This window comes from Myxocyprinus asiaticus, chromosome 13, assembly GCF_019703515.2.
Source record: "Myxocyprinus asiaticus isolate MX2 ecotype Aquarium Trade chromosome 13, UBuf_Myxa_2, whole genome shotgun sequence".
Lineage (NCBI taxonomy): Eukaryota > Metazoa > Chordata > Actinopteri > Cypriniformes > Catostomidae > Myxocyprinus > Myxocyprinus asiaticus.
In genome coordinates this window covers 43,392,654-43,417,194 of record NC_059356.1, presented here as the reverse complement: position 1 = coordinate 43,417,194, position 24,541 = coordinate 43,392,654, and the positions used below count along the sequence as shown (strand labels likewise).

The 24,541-nt window shown below is 36.7% G+C and overlaps 1 protein-coding gene across 1 annotated transcript in view; it reads left to right on the top strand.

The window, feature by feature from the left end:
- The first annotated feature begins 2,926 nt into the window (after positions 1-2,926).
- tmem104 (transmembrane protein 104) overlaps positions 2,927-24,541 on the top strand; it is a 67,610-nt gene continuing 45,995 nt past the window's right edge. Inside the window, exons 1-8 of the mRNA XM_051713735.1 lie at positions 2,927-3,187; positions 3,449-3,537; positions 8,073-8,194; positions 9,343-9,424; positions 14,210-14,306; positions 14,432-14,512; positions 18,892-18,991; positions 21,784-21,880. Of these exons, the coding sequence (XP_051569695.1) occupies positions 3,493-3,537; positions 8,073-8,194; positions 9,343-9,424; positions 14,210-14,306; positions 14,432-14,512; positions 18,892-18,991; positions 21,784-21,880 (624 nt within the window). The 5' untranslated portion in view covers positions 2,927-3,187; positions 3,449-3,492. The remainder of the gene's footprint in view (positions 3,188-3,448; positions 3,538-8,072; positions 8,195-9,342; positions 9,425-14,209; positions 14,307-14,431; positions 14,513-18,891; positions 18,992-21,783; positions 21,881-24,541) is intronic.

Genomic DNA, 24,541 nt, shown 5'->3' with positions numbered 1-24,541 from the left:
TACACATTTTAATGAGGTTTTTCATTCCATGAAGAATCTTTTTTTCTTCCCCCCCCCCCAAGTTTGTTGATCACAGTTATGCTGTAATCAGTTATAGAAACACAAAAACCATATTGAAAATATCATTTTTATGATTCATTCAATGGTTCAAACAGGTGCCCTTTTTTTCTTTCTTTGCTGAACTAAACCACATAGCAAGAAGGGTAATGAGCTTTAAAGTCACACGTAATAATTTTTCTATTTATTTTTATGCACTATTATTCCTTTTTTGTTCTTAGTGTCACTTGCAAAGATTGATCTAAAACCACCTGCACCAAGAATTTACTGTAGACAAGGAACGATTGCATCCTCTGCTTTTTAAATGTATAGTAGGGAAATAATTGATAGTGATAAGGCTTAAACTTTAGTTACAGGTTTTAGATGTATGCACTTTCTAATAACAGTAATTAAGTTCCCTGCCTCAAAGATGGGAATTTAATGGTTATGAAGGCCAATTTTGTGAACAGAATGTGTGACTTGTGTAAGGATAATCTAATCAGTTATCACATGCAAGCGAAAACGGTTTCTTAAATTAGCTTAAATTAACACCAAACCAAGTTTTAGAGTAAAAGACGGCCAGCCAGCCTTTATTATAGCATGTAATTAAGGTTCTTCACAATATACAGTCAAATTTTTAAGACATAATGTGGGAAAACATATAGGTAGTGCAATACAGGAGGAAAGTGTTTCTGAGATCCAGATCAAAACTTAGAATTGTAAAAACCAAAAGTGGAAAAATATAAATTGGTTTCCATTTATTTAATTGGACGTGTTATTCAAATTGCTGATACTGTTTGGAATTTACAATAGGGCCCCCCTCCCCCCCCATCTCCCATGATTTTTATTTTATTTATATATATATATATATATATATATATATATATATATATATATATATATATTATACTTGTGTTTAATATGTAAAGGCTCTTGTCTTGGGTTTTAAATGCCTGTTAAAGCAATATCCACATTTGTCTGTACAAGAGGACAGTTGCTAACAACTGCATCTTAAGGTTTCTCCTCTCAATATTAAACTAGCTCTGACAATCTAACTTTTCAATTCTTACGTCTTTGTAAGCTGCTCCCTTTTGGGGTTTAGTTTTTGTAAAATTAAGTTGAGGATATAGACTGCATTTCAAAGATTTGTTAAAAGCAATAAACTTAAATGAAAAACATACATTGATGTGAGGTGGACAAATTGTTGTCATTATTTAAAATCAAGCTGTCAAGGATTTTGAATGAATTAACTGAAATTATTAGCAAAATAGAAGTCGTATTCTGAATAATGAATGCACTGATGCATTAGCTCCGATGCATTATAGTTACTATAATTACGATATGCTGCCAAGCAGACCTGTTTTGCATTTTATTTTTTTTATTTTTTTATTTAATGCATTTTAAGTTGAAATTGTTTTTGTTTTACACTTGCTTTTTCATATATTTTGTGCATGCATGCACAAAGATTTTTTTAGACTTTAAAAGTTTTTTTCTTTTCTTTTTCTTTTTAAAGAATTTTATTTTGTTTTATTCAGACAGTTTAACCATGTGGAATGGAGAAATGTCTTTGGCTTATGATTTTTAGAAAGTCTGCTGAAGCATTGATTTGTGTTTTCCCTTCACCCTTCTCAAATTGGATGACTTGTTTTTCCACTAATCACCTATTTCTATTCTTTGAATGAGGGAATAAATGTTTTCTGTCAAAATAAAGTGGTGTTGCTTCTGTTTTTCTTGTTGACACATGATCAACTTCACTCTGTTTATTGACTAAAACCACATGCTTGCAGTTATGTGCTAATTATTTATATGCTGGTTTGGGATGCATTAAAGAAACTATTGCATGTAATATAATATTGTCACATCAAAACCCACGTTGAAATGGCTTGGCAATCAACTAAACTAGTTGTTTTAATTACAGTTTAGACATAGTTGTGCTCCCAGACTTTTAAAAGTATTGATAAGTAATATTTTGTTTTTGTTAAACCATGTTCAAAATGTAAGGTTGATTCTTAAAAATAATTAGCAAGTAAGAAATATCCTATGATGTAACAGTCTACTATAACTACAGTTAAATACAGAAAAAAAAAAAGAAGAAAAAATAAATCTTTATTCCACTTCAGTAGAAGGCATTTCTATTAGTGATGACAGTTCTCTCAATAGAAGCATTATTCCATCTTCCCCACCACAGTTGTTTTAACAAATAAAGGGAAAGACTACTTTTCAAAAATGTTTTCCTCATAATACCAGTGTTCTCAAAACACTGAAAGAACATGAGAAAATGTGCACCGGTGGCCGGAACTTTGAAGCTCCAAAAAGCACATAAAGGCAACATAAAAGTAAACCATAAGACTCAAGTGGTTTAGTCCATGTCTTCAGAAGCTATATAATAGGTGTGGGTGAACAGATCGATATTTAAGACCTTTTTTATTTTAAATCTCCACTTTCACATTCTTTTGTTTTTGGCGATTTGCATTATTCATGCATATCGCCACTTACTGTCGTAGAGGAGAGTTCAAAGTAAAAAAAAAAAGGATCATATAGCGATCATATCGCTTCAGAAGACATGGATTAAACCACTGGAGTCGTATGGATTACTTTTATGCTGCCTTTATGTGCTTCAATGTTTTGGTCACCATTCACTTACATTGTATGGACCTACAGAGCTGAAATATTCTTCTAAAAATCTTAATTTGTGTTCATCAGAAGAAAGTCATACACATTTGGGATGGCATGAGGGTGAGTAAATGATGCGAGAATTTTCTTTTTTGGCTGAACTATCCCTTTAATAAATTAATGTTCACTTCCTTGTTTACTCAAAATATCATTTTCAGAACAGCAACGTCATCAAATCCCACCAATCAGCGATAACTTCCGAGTCGCTTCTCCCCGCCTCTCTCTGAGCGACCATGTTTCTTGCTCACACACCGTGCAGTCTTGAATTATAATGAATATGTTTCCACAAACAACAACTTCTGCAGCCTGTGTTTATTAACCAATAGGAACATAATGGGAAGCTTTGCAGGATGCGCGTCACTCTGTATTTACGTCGGGTTTGCTCGCGCGCTGCGTCGCTGATCGCGAGGACGTCAGAGGAAAACAGTCTCGTGCATTGACCACAAGCGTTATTGCGTCAGCGTGGAACAGGGGATAGGTGAGCAGTTTCTGAAAGCGATAACAGTAGCTTTATAACGTTGTCTGAGTGAATATTCTGTATTTTGTGCTGAAACATTCGCATACAGCATCATGAAGTAGTTGCACATTGACAAATGTAGCATATGCTTGTTAAACGTGAAAGATTTTGTGACAGCTGAGGGAAGATATAAACAATAAACTGCTAGTCATGTTACTCCTATGCCACTTTGACAGTCTATAAGTGATTTAAGTATTGAAATGTAACATTTCTTTCCCTCAGGGTGGTAAACTTTCAGTTTTGAGTGTTGTGTTTACCTCTTCGAGATGGCGGGGGGCATTACAGAGACAGGGGAGCCGTACTCACCTTTTGTAAGTATTCTTTATAACTCTGAGCTTATGTATTAGATATTGTTTAACCCTTGTGCGACCTTCGGGACATTTTTGTATTTTTCATTTTGTTGTTTCGATAATTTTGGCTGTGTTAATGCCAACGGCATACATTTTGCCAAAGGTGTGTATTTTGAGGGGAATATTGATATTTCAATCTCAGTTCCTATAATACATCTATAATACACTGTGTACACAAAATAGTTACCCTCAGGACCTTCAGGACAAAAATGTCCCCATTGAAACCCATTAAAACTGCAATATTTGATCCTAGTGCCATTAAAGCATAAAATCACGAATTCAATGATATTATGCTTTCATTCCGGAGCTCTGGCTTCAAAATTAAAAAAATTAGATTTTCCACCAGGTGGCGCCATTTTTCTCATGTTTAGCCTGTGGAGCAAATACATGCTTTTTTCCTATTTTCTGTTTGCTGTATTATAGAGCACTGCAGGCCAACTGAATAAATGATGCAGCTAAAATTGTGTGTGTGTGTTGGTATGGATGTCAGAGTGTTTTGTATGTGTCTATTGAGAAATTTGTGTGTGTAAAAAACAACAGTGGCATTATATAAACAAACTGGCATTTAAAGGGTTAAAATCATGAAAGTGAATGAATATTTGGTAGTTATTATCAGGACTAATGTTGATTAAAAAGTGGGTAACTTTTTTTTTAATTGACGCACAAGGGTTAACCCAGTAGGTCTACTTCACATGAACATACTGAGCAGTAGTATTCTGTGCATAAATTACACTGGTGTATGTGTATTCCCTTATGAAACAGAAAAACAAAAAGAAAAGGTTAGAGTGGGTAAAGAAACACAGACATTGGACAACAGATAATTGGAAAAGAGTGTTATGGATCTTAACCCCATTGAGCTTTTGTGGGATCAGCTAGACTGTAAGGTGCGTGAGAAGTGCCCGACAAGACAGCCACATCTATGACAAGTGCTAAAGGAAGCGTGTGTGAAATGTCACCTGAGTATCTACACAAACTGACAGCTAGTTTAAGAAGTTCTGAAATGTTTTTTCAAATTGTAATAGTAATTTTTCACGTTATTAGAAGAAGCCTTTGTTTTGTCACACATTATACATTTTGCATATATACAGTGAAATTCTTTTTTTCACATATCACAACTAAGCTGGGGTCAGAGCGCAGGGTCAGCCATGATACGGCGGTCAAGGGCCCAACAGTGGCAACCCAGGGCTTTAACCTGTGAGCCACCACTGCCCCAATGTCCTGACTTTACATTGTGATCAGTTGAATGCCACTTTGGTGAATAAAAGTACCAATTTCTTTCCATAAGAGTAAAATCTGTACATTATTCCAAACTTTTGGCCGCCAGTGTATACAGTTTATTGTTACATGTTTGTTGTTTACATGCCTAAGATATGTATTTACTTAGATATGTAGAACAAGTGATAAAATGGTACTGTTTCTTTAAGAACTGTGGCAGGGACTTTGACAGTAGTGTTTGTTTGGTCGAATGGCTTCTTTACAGCATCCATGCTTTGTGTGATTAGAACTAAATGTTTCTTTTGTTGTTTTTGATAAATAACTGACTGTATAGAACAGAAAAGATATTTAAAGAAACATTAATAAACAACAAATGGTTTGCTTGGATCTAGTCTTTGGACTTACATTACACAGAAAGAGTGAAAACTTTTACTCTCAGCATGCAGTGAAAAGATCTCTGTGCTGAACTTCTTTGCCACTGCACCACTAAAACTCTGGTGAGTGAAATAAAAAAAAATTGCCAGAGAGTGGCTAATCACAGATATTTTTTGTAGCAGATGGGAAGTATTTACGCACATCTGATTGTTGAGGATTGCAGATAGAAAGAAAGAACGATCTTGGCAATTTAAGAATCGACAGCGGGATCGTACAAATGAAGATTAAGTAGAAAATCAATATTTTTGCCCGGCCCTAGATCCTAGAACACATGAGAGAGGTCCAGCATGTTCATGAGAGAAACCGTGAATCCTGCTGCATCAGTTTCAGTCTCTTATGTGCCTCATAGAAGCGTCTCTGACTTCACTGAAAATATCATGATACATGGATCTAAGTATTGCTACAATATCGTGAGAAAAAGTATCGCGATATATTGATATTTGATTGTATAGACACAGCCCTAGTCTAAAGCTGTAATTTCAAGAACAATGTCAGACACAGCCTGACAGACTTGTATAGTTCTCTTTGCGCCCATTGTCAAGCTTTGATAATCAGAATAATAAAAGTTAACTGTTGACATAAGGGCTTGAGGTGCATATATCTAACTGTCGTGAGTCATGTGATTTTGAACCATTGACTTTGTGTTACTCATTTAACTGCCACTAAAGAGGAATTGGGATCATGCAAGTGACTGTTAAAGTAAAAAAAAACTGAGTGAAAAGGCGATGTGCACTGCAAAAAAAAAAAAAAAAAAAGTCAGCAGAAAACCAATGCATGATCTACTGTAGACGTAGGTGTTTTTAGCTTGTTCAGCAGCTTGAACTAATTTTCTCAGATGGAAATATTTAGAGTAAGAGCATTCCAGACCCACATTTTTATTTTTTTGATAGTTAAGGAAATCAGTGAGTGCCTACAAACAAACCAAAAAAAGGTTACATTCAGCCGAAAGCATGCCAAAATATGAAATACTGATTTTTACACTCAAATATTACACCCATTTTGGTATAACTAATTCTATAGTATTGACTGTTAAACTAAAATCCTAGTTTTATTTATATATAATTTATAAAGCAAAATAAACATTACATTACATTAGTTGTGTCACAATTTGAAAACACTGTATGTTCAGTACTCACACTTTTTGTTTGTTTAGCATTGGGTAATGGAAAGGATTTTAACGGTAATCAGTAATAGAAATTCTCATCAGTTTCTAAAGGGATTAACAGTAGATGTTAAGATACCAATTTTAACAAAAAAGGCCGATACCTATATGTTTGGTCACCAGATCACTGTTTAAATTATGCTTTAAAACTGTTGCTTTCTCTCTCTCTCTCTCTCTCTCTCTGCGTGTGTGTGTGTTCTAACAATGAATAGTTTATATTGAACATGGATTGGATCTGACACATGACAGGCCAAAATTTTAAAGAGAGCCAACAATGAAAGATATATAGAAGACAAACATCTTAAAAAAATAACAAACTTTTTTGCACTTCCGTTTATGCAGTTCAAAACAACAGAACTCACCTTTTACACATATGTACTGTATATGATAAAAGATTACTAATACTATGCATATGCTGGGCAATTCCACTGAAATGTCAACCACATCATGGAGAAGAAAGAAAAAAAGATTTAACCAAAGAAACAAAACCTCATTTAAAATTGTGTATGATATTGGTATAATGGATAATTCCGTCCAGACCGCTAGAGGGCGCCGTTTGCTAACACAGCGCTGACTGAAGCACTTAATACAGACTATGGATGTGTTCCATTCAGAAGTGATCATCCCTACGCCCTGTTCCCTTCGAAGACCACCCACTCTGAGAGCTTTGAAAGGCTAAAAGGTGTGGTGCTCAAAAATTAATTGTCATTCGGAACTCACTTTTTAAGTAATTTTTATTGGAAATTCTGTTTAAGGGGATCTTACAGAATGTCTGTGATGATTGTTCTCCCTTCAAAGTGCCCTTCGGAGGGTGATTCATCTCGTTTGGAACACAGGGTATATTTTTAAACAAAGCCTTTTTAAGGTTTCGTAATCGCACAAGGCCATATTGCAATTTTAATCTTAATTCAATCAATCATGCAGCATTAATGGTGTGACGAGGAGGAGGGCGTGGCCGGGCTGTGATGATGCACTATAAAGGGGAGCCAGAGGCACCAGTTCGAGAGAGACACACACGGCCGCGTTGCATGTGCGTCTGTGTTTGTTGGTTTTATGTTGAGTTTTATCATTAAACTGTGTTTACTGTTCAGCCAGTTCCTGCCTCCTCCTTGCCCATCCTTATACTGTTACAAATGGATATCATACTGATGTCTTAGAAGTCAAAGTCTGCTGGTTTCAAAGCATTTTGAATGTAGCCAATAGCTAAGTGCCGCTTTCAAAACTGTCACGTCCGTTTATGGCAGTTTTTTTATATTAATGTGAGAACGAGATATCTATGTTTCTAGGAGACAAGAACATAGGAGCTTAGGTGCCAACCCTTCTACATATTGTGGCTATTATTATTTCTGGATGTTGCAGTGTAACTGCAATTCAAGTGTGCTACTAATTAATTATAAATAAACCATTGTTTTTCATATCAGATAAATATCAGCACCAGTGCATCCTTTGTAGATTTATCTATATTCAGTTGACTTGTTATTCAGTTATATGTGATTTGCTCACTCGTGTGCAAGGAAAGCAGTGCTGCTCAAATGGATTATCTTACACATTTTCTTAAAATACATGGTGATGATAAATTGGATGATAAAACTTAAGTCCCTCTTGTGATACCACATTTTCATCTGTGAAAACTTTTGAATCTGCTGTAAGAATTATCTACTGGTGTTTGTTTGTTTTTGTGTAGGTTGGCCTGGTGTACATGTTCAATCTGATTGTTGGCACCGGTGCCCTGACGATGCCCAAAGCTTTTGCAACAGCTGGTTGGGTAGTCAGCTTGTCCCTCATCTCATTCCTGTCTTTCATGAGGTATGTTTCTCCTTCCACTCTTCTTTTGATCGATCGATCATAAGACCTTTCTTGACATTCAAAAAAGCTTGTTATTTTCATAATAAACCAGGACCTATGTTGCTAAAGCATTAGACATAGTAATGGGATCAATGATAATGTTACATTGAACTTTACCGTGCTGTGAACCAGTGTTTAGTACCCTATTCAGGGCTGCCATGAATCTACAGCACCACGACAAAAAATATATATTTTTTAACCAAGTCGTGAGCTTGCATTGTGAGTCTAAAACGTAGTGCTGCACAATAATACAAAGACAATAAGTAGACAAGACTTCTGTCTATTGCCTTGTCTTCGCTGGCTGCATGCAAAAACAAACATGCACATGTCACCAAATACATCAGCAGTGTTTTCTGATTCAAGAAGGAGTGACTCTTTCTGAGCTGTTTCTTTTAATTAGTCAGTAAAAAAGATTTATAAATTCACAAGTTTTGAGTTTGAATTGTTTTAACGAAATAACTTTATCCATCAACTTAAAACAGAAGTGAATGGGACTAGTCCATGACCATTAAAGGAATATTCCGTGTTTAATGTCCCTTTAACCACCTGTTAAGAGGAATTGGAACCGGAATCACTAAGAAGTAGTCAACTCATTGTTTCAAAGGAGCTTTGCAAAAAAATATGCTGTAACAGAAAATGATGCTGTAATGTCTGTAATGTCTTTAAGTCCTCATTGAGCAGTTAAATGAAAAACATGATTGAAAATCATGCTTTGGAAATGATTTGACTTTAAGCCCATTCAATTCTAAACTTCTATAATGTGTAAAGTATTTCCAAGTGAAAGAGAATAATGTAGGGCGGGACTTGATTTTTATCAATCTGCATTAGATTAAAAAATAATGTGTTAGGCTTTAATACTGTTTTTCCAACCCACTTGACCTTGATTACATCTCCGGAAAAGAAAAGTATTTTTAGAGGTGGTGAGAGCTATTACATTTCATTTCAAGTTTATGAAAACAAACGTTTTTTTTAGAAAAACATGCACTCATGAATCAGGCACAATAATACCAGGAACATTTTATAACAGTTTTTAGTTTTCTCATCTTATTTTACTCACACTCTACAGATGAAATAGGAAAGTGTCTTTTAACTCTTCTGTCTTTCTTTAGTTTCATGACCACCACATTTGTAATTGAAGCCATGGCTGCTGCCAATGCCCAGCTGCGCTGGAAGAGGAGAGAGCAGGAAGAGGTCAGTGACTGCACCACTGTAATACGGACTCATTCCCTATGAAAATTATACTCTAAATGTTGCACTACCCTCAGGAGGTAATCAAGCCAAGAAGTCGATGAAGCATCTTTCTTTGAATGAGACTGACCTATCAGTGAATGAGACGGGGCCATATAAGACAGAAATATTATAATAGTACTACTATTATTAGTTGAAGCAGACAAGAACAAGGCGGGTGCACATCTCATGTTTCTAGTCCTTTGCAACCCAAACAAACAAAATATTGGAAACCGCATTCTTTACTACAGATGGTTATGGCCTATAAAAATATGTATATTTACCACAGTTCTGTTTTAGTAGATGTTGCTTTCACAAGCAACAGCTGAAAACAACAGCATATATTACATTTATGTTGAATAAATAAACATGCGATGGAACAACCAGATAACCTAGACACTTAGAAATAGTAAAGCTCTTACAAAGATTTTCATATGCATTTTATTGTCATTCCTTTAATTATAGACTATATGTAACTTAAATGAGATAAAAAAAACATGTAACAAAGCAATGTTAAATACAAGTAAGGTTGTCTGAGGTGATTAAACTTTTAAAAGATTTCTCATTTTAATGCAGCAAATGTGTCAAGTTCTTAGAAATGTGGGTTATGACTTTAAAAAGGTCCAATGTTGTAACCATCAAGTAAAAGGTATTGAAATAATTTAACTGCACCTTAAATAGACACGTGTAGACAACTTGTTCATTTATTTCAAATGTTTTCAAACATTTTTTTCAAGGTAAAAATTAAGATTTTTTCTAAAATCATGATTTTTTTAGTTGCACATTTTCAAGAAGTTTTCTTAGGGTTACTCCATTTGACCTGAACCAAATGATATGACAAAAGAATGACGACCTGCATGTTAATTACACCACCTGACCAATGTTCCCTCTTAATCTTTGTTGCTGCTGAGCAAATCCTATTTCTATTGGGTGGAATCTTCGGCCACCTGAGTGGAAATAAATAAAAATAATAAAAAAAATAAAATATATATAAAATCAATATCACAAGCAAGAGTGCGATATGGCCCTACATCAGCACTGCTGTGATTCGACGTAGGTAATCACAGCAGTGCTGATTTAGGGACATATAGCACGATTGCGAGTGTGATATTGCTTATATACAACAGTTCAATGAACAAGTAAATTTTAAAAAAAATTAGGAAAAACTGAGTACGGTCATAAAAACGCATTTGTGCATTGAACTACTTTCTTACGCGATGGATCAGAATCTGCCATTGCTGGTTCAAACCAAATGATGCGTCCAAACCTTCGTTAGTAATTCAAAAATGTCACTTCAGAAAAAGTATCATGGCTTGTGCTGTTTCTAACAAGTTATTGGATAAACAAGGGTGTGTGTGTGTGTGAGAGAGAGAGAGAGACAGAGAGAGAGAGATGGAGCCTGTGCGATCACCTGTTGCCACTCCCAAGCAGAGATGCTTTCAGCTTTTGGAAGATCAGCTTTCTCAGTGGAAAAATAGCCGTTCAAGCAGGGGTATTCCTCCCTATTTCGCGGTAGCCGGTGCGCAAGAGTCATTCACTATAGAAACCTCAATCTCCTCTGCCATTTTAAATAGCACGTCCTCTCCAATGTGGAAAGTCCGGTAAGAGGTAAGTGCGTTGAGTTCTGTAATCAATCGGTCTGTTGTGTCTCTCAGCTCTGATGAGCCGTAATGCTGAAGTTGTTCGTGTAAAGCTGTTTAAGGCTATTTCCCTAGCTTTAATAGTGTAGTAGTAATACGAGCGATCACGTAGAGCTGTTGTATGTAAACACTGACTGATGTGAATTCACTTCACTTCATCAACTGGCTCATATTATACACAAAAATGATCTTTTGCCAACACCTGCTGGCTAACATATGTAATGTACATCATAACATAAATACAGCAGCTCTTAACACATCTGCACTGCTCTTGCACTGCTCTTACACATACCGATCAGCCACAGCATTAAAACCACCTGCCTAATATTGTGTAGGCCCCCCTCGTGACACAAAAATAGCACCTACCCGCATCTCATAACAGAATTCTGTGATGCTATTCTTCTCACCACAGTTGTACAGAGCTGTTATCTGAGTTACCGTAGACTTTGTCAGTTCGAACCAGTCTGGCCATTCTCTGTTGATCTCTCTCATCAACAAGGCGGAACTGCTGCTCACTGAATGTTTTTTTTGTTTTTGGCACCATTCTGAGTAAATTCTAGAGACTGTTGTGCGTGAAAATCCCAGGAGATCAGCAGTTACAAAAATACTCAAACCAGCCCATCTGGCACCAACAATCATGCCACGCCCAAATCACTGGGATCACATTTTTTCCCCCATTCTGATGGTTGATGTGAACATTAACTGAAGCTCCTGACCTGTATCTGCATAATTTTATGCACTGTACTGCTACCACACGATTGGCTGATTAGATAATCACATGGATGATTGTTGGTGCCAGACGGGCTAGTTTGAGTATTTCTGTAACTGCTGATCTCCTGGGATTTTCACGCACAACAGTCTCTAGAATTTACTCAGAACTGTCAAGAGCTGTCCGTCACATGACAGATAAGGTCTGTAACAGTCTGGAGTCTTTTCCAGTCAACTTTCAGATTATTTGATTTTCCACAAACATTAGGCAATATTTTAGATGATATAAAAATTCCTGACTTCTAAAATGGGGGGGGGGATGGCGGTTGAGAATGATGATCATGTAACAGAAATTCATTTTGTTACATGATCAACTTTTTCCCCACACAAAAGCACTTTATGCAGTGGTCTGAGGCTTCTTCTCCATTCACTTGCATTTAAATAGCTCTCCATGACTGTCCAAATTGGCACAGTGGTTGATGTATCCGAACCAGCCGAATGAGGCATCTACGTATGTATATCTATGCTTTTTTTCTCTTTGTTTGGCATGCCCAATTCCCAATGCACTCTAGGTCCTCGTAGTGGTGTAGTGACTCACCTCAATCCGGGTGGTGGAGGACGAATCTCAATTGCCTCTGCGTTTGAGACCGTCAACCCACACATCTTATCACGTGGCTTGTTGAGCGCATTACCGCGGAGACATAGCGCGTGTGGAGGCTACACGCTATTCTCTGCAGCATCCACACACAACACACCACGCGCCCCACCGAGAGCGAGGACCACATTATAGCGACCACGAGGAGGTTACCACATGTGACTCTACCCTCCCTAGCACGGCCCCCCCGTAAATCTATGCTTTGACCATAAAGCACATTTAACTGTTCGGGTGCGCAGCCGCATATCCGCATTCACCAATAGCGCTCGCGCCTCACGATAAATGGATGTTGTTTGAACATGATAAATGAACATTCAAATGGACTCCAGCTGTATCTGGATTTAGTTGTAATCTAATACAAGAAATCTCTAGGTTTTCCCACACATCTTTGAGGCTGCGTGCAGTGCGCTGAGGTTTTTTTCCGTCTGCGTGAATGTAATATCAGAATTGTGCAGCTTAGATGGAACAGTGCACCTGACTTAGATTTAGTGGATAATTAATATATATATATATATATATATATATATATATACACACACACACACACACACACTACCGGTCAAAAGTTTTGAAACACTTGACAGAAAAATCTTTTGATCTGAAGGCGTATGCTTAAATGTTTGAAATTAGTTTTGTAGACAAAAATATAATTGTGCCACCGTATTAATTTATTTCATTATAAAACTAAAATGTAATAAAAAAATAAAAAATGTTTTGAAATTGATGACTTGGACCAAATAATAAAGAAAAGCAGCCAATAAGTGCCCAACATAGATGGGAACTCCTTCAATACTGTTTAAAAAGCATCCCAGCGTGATACCTCAAGAAGTTGGTTGAGAAAATGTCAAGAGTTCATGTCTGCAAATTCTAGACAAAGGGTGACTACTTTGAAGATGCTAAAATATAACACAGTTTTGATTTATTTTGGATTTTTAGTCACAACATAATTCCCATAGTTCTATTTATGTTATTCCATAGTTTTGATGACTATATTATAAATAAAAAATTATAATAAAAAATGAGTAAGTGTTTCAAAACTTTTGACCGGTAGAGTGTGTGTGTATATATAAATAATATTTTTATGTTTTAAATTGGTTCACTCCTTATTTTTTAAAGAAATAATAATTTAATTAATTTAATAAGACTTAAACATTTAAACCTCTTTGATTGAAAGCCCCAGAAAATATCAAAATGATTTTGAACACAAAAATTTAAAACATGTTCACCATAGTAGAGCTGTTCCCCATTGACATCCATACAACGGTTGCCCCATAGACTTCCATTGTAATTGAATTTCTGTCAATATGGTTTTATTAAATTTTTTGCAAACTGAGATATGAGTCAAAATTAATAACTGAATGCAGTCTGAGAGAGGTTCACAAATGAGATGAAAAGCTCTTCAGGGAAGAGAACCAGCACCGTTTCTGTGGAAAACGGGTATAAGTGTATTTAAAGTGCCTTTGACATTGGGGAAATTGAGCTGAAATAGTTTGAAAACAGTCCAAGTTTTGGGCTGCATAAATCCATTGGTATCAAGTTTTTGCAGGATAGTTATGCCCAAAAAGTGCTTCTATAATGTGAAATTAAACTGTGTATTTGTTTGTAGCAATCTAATATATGTACATTTATGTATGAAGCAATGACACGTGTAAATGTTGGAGTTTGAGAGCATTTTACGTCTGGAGCATATTTTGTTTTCCAGAGCATTAGTAAACTAACCAAGTTTGCTGTTATGACCATTTTTAGATCAATGACAGCAACTCCAGCTCGGACTATTCAGATGACGAGGACATTATCCGGGGACGGTCAGAACCCATCGAAACACGGCCCATTCTCTCAGTCCGTAAGTACTGTGTTTGCATTTTAATGTGTCTTTGTCAATGCATTGTTATTGTGTAAACATGCATTGTTGCCCAAGTTCAAAATCTTAAACTAAGGTCATTGTTGTTTCATCATCTTTTATAACAGAGCGTGCCACCAATATAGACCACTTTGACATTGTCGAGAGAGTCGAGATGGGACAAATGGCCTCCATGTTTTTTAATAAAGGTAAGACGTCTTGTCATTATGCACTAGGAAATGAACTTCAGTTAAGATATTGAGTTTTATAAGGCTATTAAGCAAGCCTTTTAAGTTTATGAAAGTCATATGGTGACTCGAGCAAGTTTTGCTTTAATGTTCAATTGCAGCTAGTGAAGATATTGGCTGTTAATGGGGTGTAATTAAAAATTGTTTAATAGCTTTTGTTTGCAATTACTTCACTACAGAGTGTAATCTGTTATCTGCACTTGTATAAGGAAAGCAGAGGTTTGTGTCAAGATGGAGAACCTAGGTAATGAGAATCCTGCTCATGATGAATATGAAGAAGAGGTGTTCACCTTGAACTCGAGACAGAAGCATCGTTTTGACACATCCGTTTCCTATTTTTACTTTTCTTTTGCTCCATCAGGGTTCTCGCCCTTCTAAGCATCATTTCACATGCAGCGCTACACGATGGCTGACTCAACAGTCCCCTGAACAGCCTTGTAATATCTCAACAGTATTGCTTTTGGCATCTAGTCCAACCAACACAAAAAGTACGAACATCAGAAATGCCCTGCTGTTAGACCAGTGTTTCTCAACCAGGGAGTCGGGCCCATTAGTGGGCCTTAGTAACCTTCAAAGAGGGCTGCTTAATGTCTTAAAATTATGTAAAGTGTTAGTTGCATTTACATTTAGTCATTTAGCAGACGCATTTCTCTAAAGCGACTTACAAAATGGGGAACATAAAAATTCATACAAAAGTTTTATGAATTATAAAACAATTATACCAAAAATTAAAGTTCTGTCATCATTTACTCACCCCATTTTGTTCCAAACCTGTATGACTTTCTTCAGTGGAACACAAAAGGAGATGTTTGGCAGAATGTTAGGAACTGACCGTCCAACAGTGTCAGAAAATTAAGGGGGGGATTGTGGCAAAATTGTCCTTAAAAGTTACAAAGATACCCCTGAAATTCTCTCTCTATTCTATTCTAAGCCTAGTAATACATTTTATCACATAAAATATGATTTGATGTTGATTTAATTTTCTTGGTATGAGGAGGTAATATACGCTCACTAAGTACATTAGTAGGTACACTATGGTCCTAAGAATGTGCCCAGTGTGGTCTTCTGCTGTTGTAGCCCATCCGCCTCAAGGTTCGACATGTTGTGCATTCTGTGATGCTATCCTTCAGACCACAATTGTACAGAGCGGTTATCTGAGTTACCTTAGACTGTCAGTTCAAACCAGTCTGGATATTCTCTCATCAGCAAGGCGTTTCTGTCCACAGAACTGCCGCTCTGACTAGATGTTTTTTGTTTTTGGCACCATTCGGAGTAAAGTCTAGAAACTGTTGTGTGTGAAAATCCAGGAGATCAGAGTTACAGAAATACTCAAACCAGCCCATCTGGCACCAACAATCATGCCACGGTTGAAATCACTGAGATCAAATTTTTTCCCCATTCTGATGGTTGATGTGAACATTAACTGAAACTCCTGACCTGTATCTGCATGATTTTATAGATTGCACTGCTGCCACATGATTGGCTGATTAGATAATCGCATGAGTAAGTAGATGTACAGGTGTTCCTAATAAAGTGCTCCATAAGTGTATATTCTCATTTTAATTATTCAGACTTTTTGTAATGAACTGATTAAATAGATTTATTTATTTTTATTTAGTTCATTTTTATGTTGAGAAAAAAACGTAAGGATAAAATAAATGAAAATAAAAAAGGCCCCTAAAAATTCAATCCAGGGGGCAATTATTGCCCCTTTTTGGAAAAGTACATTTCTGATACTAGTCACCATTCATTGTACCAAAAACATAAATAAAAGTAAATGGTGTCTGAGGCTGTAATTTAGCCAAACATCACTTTTTTTGTTCCCATTAAAAAAAAAAAAAAAAAAAGTTATACGGTTTTCGAAAAACATGTTGATGTAAATGATGAATCTTAATTTTAAGGTGAACAATCCATTAAAAATAAACTGCTGTATTTAAAGAATTTAACAATTAAATGCTAAATCTGCCCCAAAAATAAAGTGCATCATGAAGCATCGTGTTTATAACTTTGGGAGAAAAAAACAGAAACTCATCCATGAAAAACTGTCAGTGTGAGAGCACAAAACATGTAACGTTTTTTTTTATTTTTATTATTTGTTTTATTTTATTACCCTCTTGTCAGCATATTTAAAAGCTTGTATTGGCAAATTCAGTTTAATTGACTTTTTAAGAGGTGTTATGCTTTATTTCTAAGATTATAGGTTTGTTGAGCAGTGCGAATAGCAAATTTTAAGGAACGAAGAATGTCTGCAGTAACAAATTCCACTTCTGGAGAACTTTGTGTACATATTGTGTATATATTTAGTTGAGTTTTTTTTTTTCTCCTTTAAAAAGGGAAAATGTATTAACATATTAACTACAAAAATTATTTACAATTAAATCCTCACAATTAATAAAATGTAAAGATGGCCCTTGTTTCTGTTAATAAAAAAAGTTTTGTTATTTAAGCAGAAACAACCTGCATACAGGGGACTTCAATTATTGACATTGATTATCGGGGGACCTTAGGGGATACAAAGGTTGAGAACACATTGTTGGACACTTCCACTGTATGTGATGGCAAACCTCATTCACTAGGTGGTGCACTTGTTGCACTCTCATAGACTCTTGAGCCATTGCACAGTAAGCGCTTGCATTGTGTGAACGTAAACACGCTGGCACTTGGAGCTTTTTAGGCACAGACGTCACTCGCTCGCTCTGCCGGCTCTTCGTTATTCTATTAAGAGTGATGTGTTAAAATAGCCCACTATGATATGACCTTTCCCAGTGAAAGATGGAGTAAAGTGGCCACTTTGTCCTCACACAGTTGCGCTGGGGAGAAACTAATGACTACCTGAGCTGCATAGAAGACTCGTAAATATATTAAATGGCAATGTAACTCTCCATAAATTGAGATTAGTTTAGTTAGTGTGACATTAGTATTGACTGTAGCTTTAAATATAATGCAAGGACTCATTTGCTCTCCTGTCTTAGGACATGCTCTCTTTTTAAAGCTAGCACAATTGTTAAATGCACTTTTTGTAATGGCAGTGATCAATTCGTGAGCTGTCGTTCAGTGGAAATGAACAACAGGCTTATACTCTAAAATTAACTGCAGTTAAGGGTTTAATGTTTTCGAATGGACATTAGGATTGTCAAGACAGATGAAAGTTTGGCAGAATAAATACACATGAGTATGTTTTTGCAATTGTTTGGGTGCAGTTAGTTGTTAAAGTTAAATATGTAACAGTTCTGGTCTTAATGGAACAATAGGAAGTCAGACAAGTTTTGCACTACTCACATTTTCTTAAGAAAATATACAAATCTAGTTTACCTTGCTGCACCAACAACTTTTAGAGTCTCAAAAATCCTCAATGCTTTTAGTCTAGAACATCTGACTACATAATACTAGCAAGAAATGATTCACTCTGCGTGCAGATTTTGTCTCAACATATTCTTTAGCTTCTGGTGTTCCCTTGTAGCAATGTTGCATTTAAATGCATGCAGATTTGTGAATAAGATTAGCTGCCTTTTTTAATCATGTTAAATTGTAGCCTAAAAAGCATGCAGGTTGGGTTTCCATTTAAATCTGGGCAGTTTAAGAATGTCTTAAGAATATTCGTGAGAAAAAATAAACATTTCCATATTTCAAGTGATGAACTCACTCTAGTTCCCTCATAAATTGTGCTGAATGAATTGTCAAACGAGCACTGCAATTGAATTGGCATTCAATAAATGTTTTCTGCCAACGTTTGGCCACTCATCTTCGTAAAATGGCGTGGAACTGACAGCAACATTTGCCTCTTTTTATTGTGGGTGGAAAGATTGCTCAGTTAAGCTCGTAAAAGTGTGTAGCGTTAGGATTTTTACATTTAAATGTTGTTTTAATAGCCTGTTAGCTCTTGTCGATTTCAAAGTAATTAATGAGCTGATTGGTTGGTTGGACCGTTTGAGTTCCTCATAGGAGCTTTGGTGAATGATGAATGCGTGTTGTGGTGAGCGGGTCTGTCTTTCCTCCTCAACGCTCTCCATCTCATCTCCAACTAGCACGGACTGTGTGATGGATGGATGGAGGAGCGGGTGAAGAGGAGTGTGGGGTTAATGAAGAGAAGAGTGCGGGGAGAATTGTGATAATGAAGTGCTTGCTTGCTTTAATTAGAGTGATTTATACTGCTATGATGCAGCCCCTACACAGTTAGTAGGTTTAGAACGTTTAGGAGGAACATCGGAATCCTCTAGGGATTGATATTGCCCCTCTACATGTTCAGTGAACCAATCCATCTGTTTGTATCATGTATTTAAAGTGACATTTTATTTCAAGTCGTCAATCTGTAGAATGACACACAAGTCTTGTTCCTGCAGTTGGTGTCAACATGTTCTACATCTGCATCATTGTGTATCTGTATGGAGATTTGGCCATTTATGCTGCTGCTGTACCAGTATCTCTGATGGAAGTAGCTTGGTGAGTTCAAGTTCTCATACTTTGTCCATCTTGTTCTTGAGTTTAATTAATCGAGCATCAACTTGACTTTTCGAATAATGAAAATGTGTGCAGTGCAGTGTAAAATTCATTTGTTAAAACTCAACAAACCTGTTTTCCAACCATAAGAACCTGACTAATTTTGTATTGGCTGGAGACAGTGATGAAACGTCTTTAATCAATAAGATATTAGTCCAGTTGTCCAGTCTTTAGAACTTGATTCATTCTGTATTGGTTGAAGACTGTGACAATGCATCTTCAGCCAATTAGAAATTGGTCCTTTTGTCAGATTATTAAAACACGATTATTATAATTGTTTTTTTTTAGACATATCAACCAATAAGAAATTTGTACAGTTGTCCAGTCATTAGAAATCGATTTATTTCTTATAGAGGCTTTTCACCAATACGTTTTTTTTTCAACCAGTGAGAAAGAAACTCGATTAATTTCTTAATGCATTTCAACCAATAAAAAGATGCATCAACCAATGAGAAGTATGTCCAGTTGTCTAGTCAGTAGAACTCGATTCATTTCTGATTGAGGCGTATCACCAATAAGATTGTGCTTCAGCCAATAAGAAATTTGTCCAGTTGTTAGAACTCAAATAATTTCTTATTGAGGTGTGCAACCAAAAAAATGTGCTTCAACCAATAAAAAACATTTGTCTATTTTTCCTGTCATTAGAACTCAGTTAATTTCTTCCCGAGGCATTGTGCCTAAGATGCTTAAACCAATAAGAAATTTGTCCAATTGGCCAAAGGTTAGAATTTGAATAATTTCTTATTGGGGCGTTTTAACCAATAAGAAATTTGTCCAGTTTGTCCGGTCATTAGAACTCGATACATTTCTTATTGAGGCATTTCACCAGTAAGATTTTGCTTCAACCAATATGAAATTTGTCCAGTTGTCCAGTTGTTAGAACTTGAATAATTTCTTATCAAGGCATTTCACCAGTAAGATTTTGCTTCAGCCAATGAGAAAGAAACTCAATTAATTGCTGTAACAGGGTTGAAATTGGAAAGGAGGCGGTGGGAACCAGCTGAACAATCAAAGTAATATTTTAATTAGGAACTTAAACAAAAAGTCACAAAAACAGCTGCCCTTTTGGCCCTGCCTGCCGGCAGGCTTTTCCCCACCTCTCTAGGGATGTGGAGGGGGAAAAAAAAAAAAGAGGAGAGGGAAAGGGCAAGGTGGAGCTACAGTGAGAGAGAGAGGAAAAAAAAAACTTGCTCGCCGGTTCCCAGACACGCTGTCGCCTGGTCCTCGATCACTCCTCCACCCTCTGGCGGACGACAGCTGCTCCTCCCCTGTTGGCCAGTCCGCCGACCCCTGGGGGATGGAACACCTCTCCGCATTTTGGCGGCTGATAGGGAACTACAGCTCCAGGCGGCCTGCAGCGAGCTCCTCCTCCCCTTGCAGACGGCGGCCGCTCCTCTTCGTCCAGGTGGCTGGCAGCAACTCCTCCGTCCCCCCGGCGGATGGCAGCGGCTGCTCCTTTGGTTGGATGGCAGTGGCGAGGATTCCACAACAGCCCATCCCTCCTCCTTCCTGGGCTTCGGCACCAATGTAACCGGGTTGAAATGGGAAAGGAGGAGGCGGGAACTGGCTGAACAATCAAAGTAATATTTTAATAGGAACTTAAACAAAAAGACACAAAAACATAAACAAAACATATGGCAGCTGCATGTGGCTCTCTCTCCCCCGAACTGCCGCATTCCGCTGCACTTATTCCTCTCCTCGGCTGATTAGCCCGATTGCGGGCCGGGCGTGCATAGTCACGGCCCGTCCCCGCCCTCCTCCTCGTCACAATTGCTTATCAAGGTGTTTCAACCAATAAAAAGAGGCATCAACCAATAAGAAGTTTTCCAGTTGTCTAGTTGGTAGGTAGAACTCGATTAAATTTCTGATCAAGGCATTTCAACCAATTAGAAGATGATTCAACCAGTAAGAAATTAATCCAGTTGTTAGAACTCAAATAATTTCTTATCAAGGCGTTTCACCAATAAGATTTATTTTCTACCAATGAGAAAGAAACTCAATTAATTGCTTATCAAGTTGTTTCAATCAATAAGAAGTTTGTCCAGTTGTCAAGTCGGTAGAACTCGATTTATTTCTTACTGAGACAATTCAACTTATTAGAAGATGCTTCATCTAGTAAGAAATTCATCTAGTTGTTAAAACTCAATTAATTTCCATTCGAGGCATTTCAACCAAACTGAATGTCCAGCTGTCCAACCTTTAGGACCTGACTTATTTTGTTGGTTTAAGACAGACAAAACATTTAGAACCAATGAAAAATTCGTCCAGTTGTCCAGTCATTAGAACTTAAGTAATTTTTTGTTGGTGTTTCACTAATAAAAAATTTGCTTCAACCAATAAGAATAAGTCCAACTCAATTCATTTCTTATTGAGGCATTTCGCCAATAATATTATGCAGCCAATAAGAAATTAATTAGAAGATTAATGACTGAATTTCACATAATTTATTTTACATAAAGTGAACTTCAAAACACATTTTACACAATGTTTACTTCCCTAAAATTTGAATACCTAAAATTGTTCTCGTCTTTTCGGACATAGTTATCGGAAAATGCGTAATCTGGCATAAAATGGCCAATGTTTGGTCCATCATTACTTCACAGACATGCTGAGGAGGGCAGAATTTCCTAAATGGACCTTAGTTTCATCTATCAGTACTTGATGGTACTATGTATTCTATTATCTTGTAAACTCTTTAAATCAGTTTGCCTATCTATTTGTTTGTCTTCCCACAGTGGGAATCTCTCATGCAGTGCCGGGAGTGTGAAATACAATGACACAGAGTCGTGCTGGGGACCCGTAAGACGTAAAGACGCCTACAGAGTGTTTCTGGTGAGTGCAGCCATGCCCACCACACATTCAAACATCACACCTCTTTGGCAGCACTTATATCTCAGCAGGGTGCTGGACGCGCACCAACTGAAGGTACAGATCAACTGCAGCAATTCACATAGAGGTTGAGCGAGTGAGTGAAAGACAGATGAGACACTTAAAGGGTTTGTTCACCCAAAAAAGAAAACTCATCATTTACTCACCATCATGTTGTTCCAAACCCGAATGACTTCTTTCTTCCGTGGAACACAAAAAGAGACAGAATGACTGGTTCAGTCATCATTCACTTGCTTTGCATCTTTTTCCTGTGCAATAAAAGTGAATGGTGACTGAGGTTGTCATTCTACTTAACGTCTGATTTGGCGTTCCACTGAAGAAAGTAAGTCATAAGGTTTTGGAACATGACAGAATTGTGATTTTTGGGTAAACTATTCCTTTAATACTTCTGTGTAATCTCTGTAGACTCCTCACCCTAAGCGTTTCAGGAGGTGTTTTACATGCCCTTGAAATTCATGTTGAGGTACATCACAAGACGCCAGTGTGATTTCCTGCTTGCCTTTTGCATTTCAACAGTGATGGATGTGCTGATTCATTTCACTCTATCTCTAGAAATAGAGAGAAGTGGCTGTTCTGTTTGCCAATATAAAGCATTGTTTCAGCTTTTTTAATCTCCTTGCTTGGGTAAGCCTCTTACTGCATGTTAACCACTGGAAATGATGCTGATTTTAGAATTTGCACCAAGATGTGCCGACTTTACCCATGTGTCTGGATGGGATTCATAAATAATTTAATGGTTCTTGTTCTGATTCCACTTCTGGGTCTTTAAAGGGTTAGTTCACCCAAAAATGAAATTCTCTCATGATTTACCTTTAAGCCATCCTAGATGTGTATGACTTTCCTTCTTCAGCAGAACCAAAGTGAAGATTTTTACAAGTAGATTTCAGATCACTTTGTCCATACGATGCATGTTAACGGGTGCCATCAGGCTGCTGGCTGTTTGACTGTCCTAAAGGCATATTTAGGCAGCATAGAAGTAATCCACACAACTCCAGTCGATCAATTAATGTCTTCTGTAGCAAACCGATAGGTTGGTATAAGAAACTAATTTTAAAATCATTTTAAAATTGTTTTAACTTTAAATCATTGCTTCCACCCAGCGCTGTATTTCTGTTTGAAATGAACTTGCTCTAGCGTGATGTTCGTTCCTCTGTTGACAATTTTTTATTGTCGATGTTGTTGATAACGTCGACTAATCGTTTCAGCCCTAGTATATTGTGTATGAGCTGTAACTGATTTGACTTTTTTTTTTAGATAATTTCTGTGCAGATGCTTTCAGGCAGCTGGAAGACACAATTCCACCTCATTCATCCCCAAACCCCACCCCTTTTGACTAGAACACCATCATAAAATCTTGTCTCTGACATTCCCTTAAATAAATCATTGTTTTTTTATTGATGAAAGATTAATCCAGTCGGCTTATAAACTGAGTCACTGAGGCTGTCCTCTCTCTTTCACCTTAAAGTGCCAGTGCACTTGTGGTGGAGAAAAATTACCCAATTTTTAGTCTGTGGATTGGGACATGTCCAAAGGGGCTGACTGTCTGAGCCACCAACTTTATGAGCTTTATCAGACCATCTGTGTGTGTCCTCGGTGAATCTGTGCCACAGGATGTTGTATTCCCGACCATTTAGCCAAGTGCTTGTGATTTAGCTTGGGCAGTCCTTGTGATTTAAAATGTAATCCAACATCAAACAGAAATGAAATACAGTTGGTTATTTTGAGTAATACATTATTGGAATAACAAATCATGTAATAAATTCTATTCCATAGCAATGAAAACATGGCTTGTTAACTGAAAGACCGTAACTTGAATTGGCAGTTGTAATTGTTTGCGGTTTTAGCTGTGCATACCAGTACCCTCGACATGTTTTCTTCAGTTTTCTTGTGAGATATTTTAGGATGAATTTTGAGGAATCTGTCAAGAGCAGGTCTGGGTGATATTTCACCTCAAAAAAAAAAAAAAAAAAAAAGGGAAATTATACTTTGCATAAAGAAAATGACATATTGTAGGGTCATTAAGATTTGCATTGTGACATACTTGTTTATTAATTTTATTTAAATATTTAAACGTCATGATGGTATTTATTGTACTGAATTTATTTTATGCTGGTGTTAATTTTAAAAATGATTGTTGATTTTTTTTTTTTTTTTTTTCACATGACAGTAAATATGCTCTGTTGTCTTGAAAATAATGGCACAAAATGCCTAAAATCCAAATATTCCTAAAATAGGCTTAATCATCTTCATGCAAAATAACATTTCCTATTTTTTTCTTTTGAGTTTGGGTTGAAACATGACTGGACATATTTTCATGAAATTCACCTTTGTACCGTGAAAGTTACCACCTCAGTTACCACGAAATTACACACGCATTGGTGCTTAAACGTTTTAACATGATCAGAAAAATGTCAGGTCAAATTTGCATACAAATGAGAGACATTCACATAAATCCACTGTCCTTGCAATTTGTTTTCAGGCTTAGTTTTAACCTAGACTAAACTTTCACCTAAACCATCATTTAACTGATGTTTTTGATTGCATTTTAACTGCATGGTCTATCTGCATTTCTTCTACTTTTCCTTTTAGCCCTCAAATTGCTGT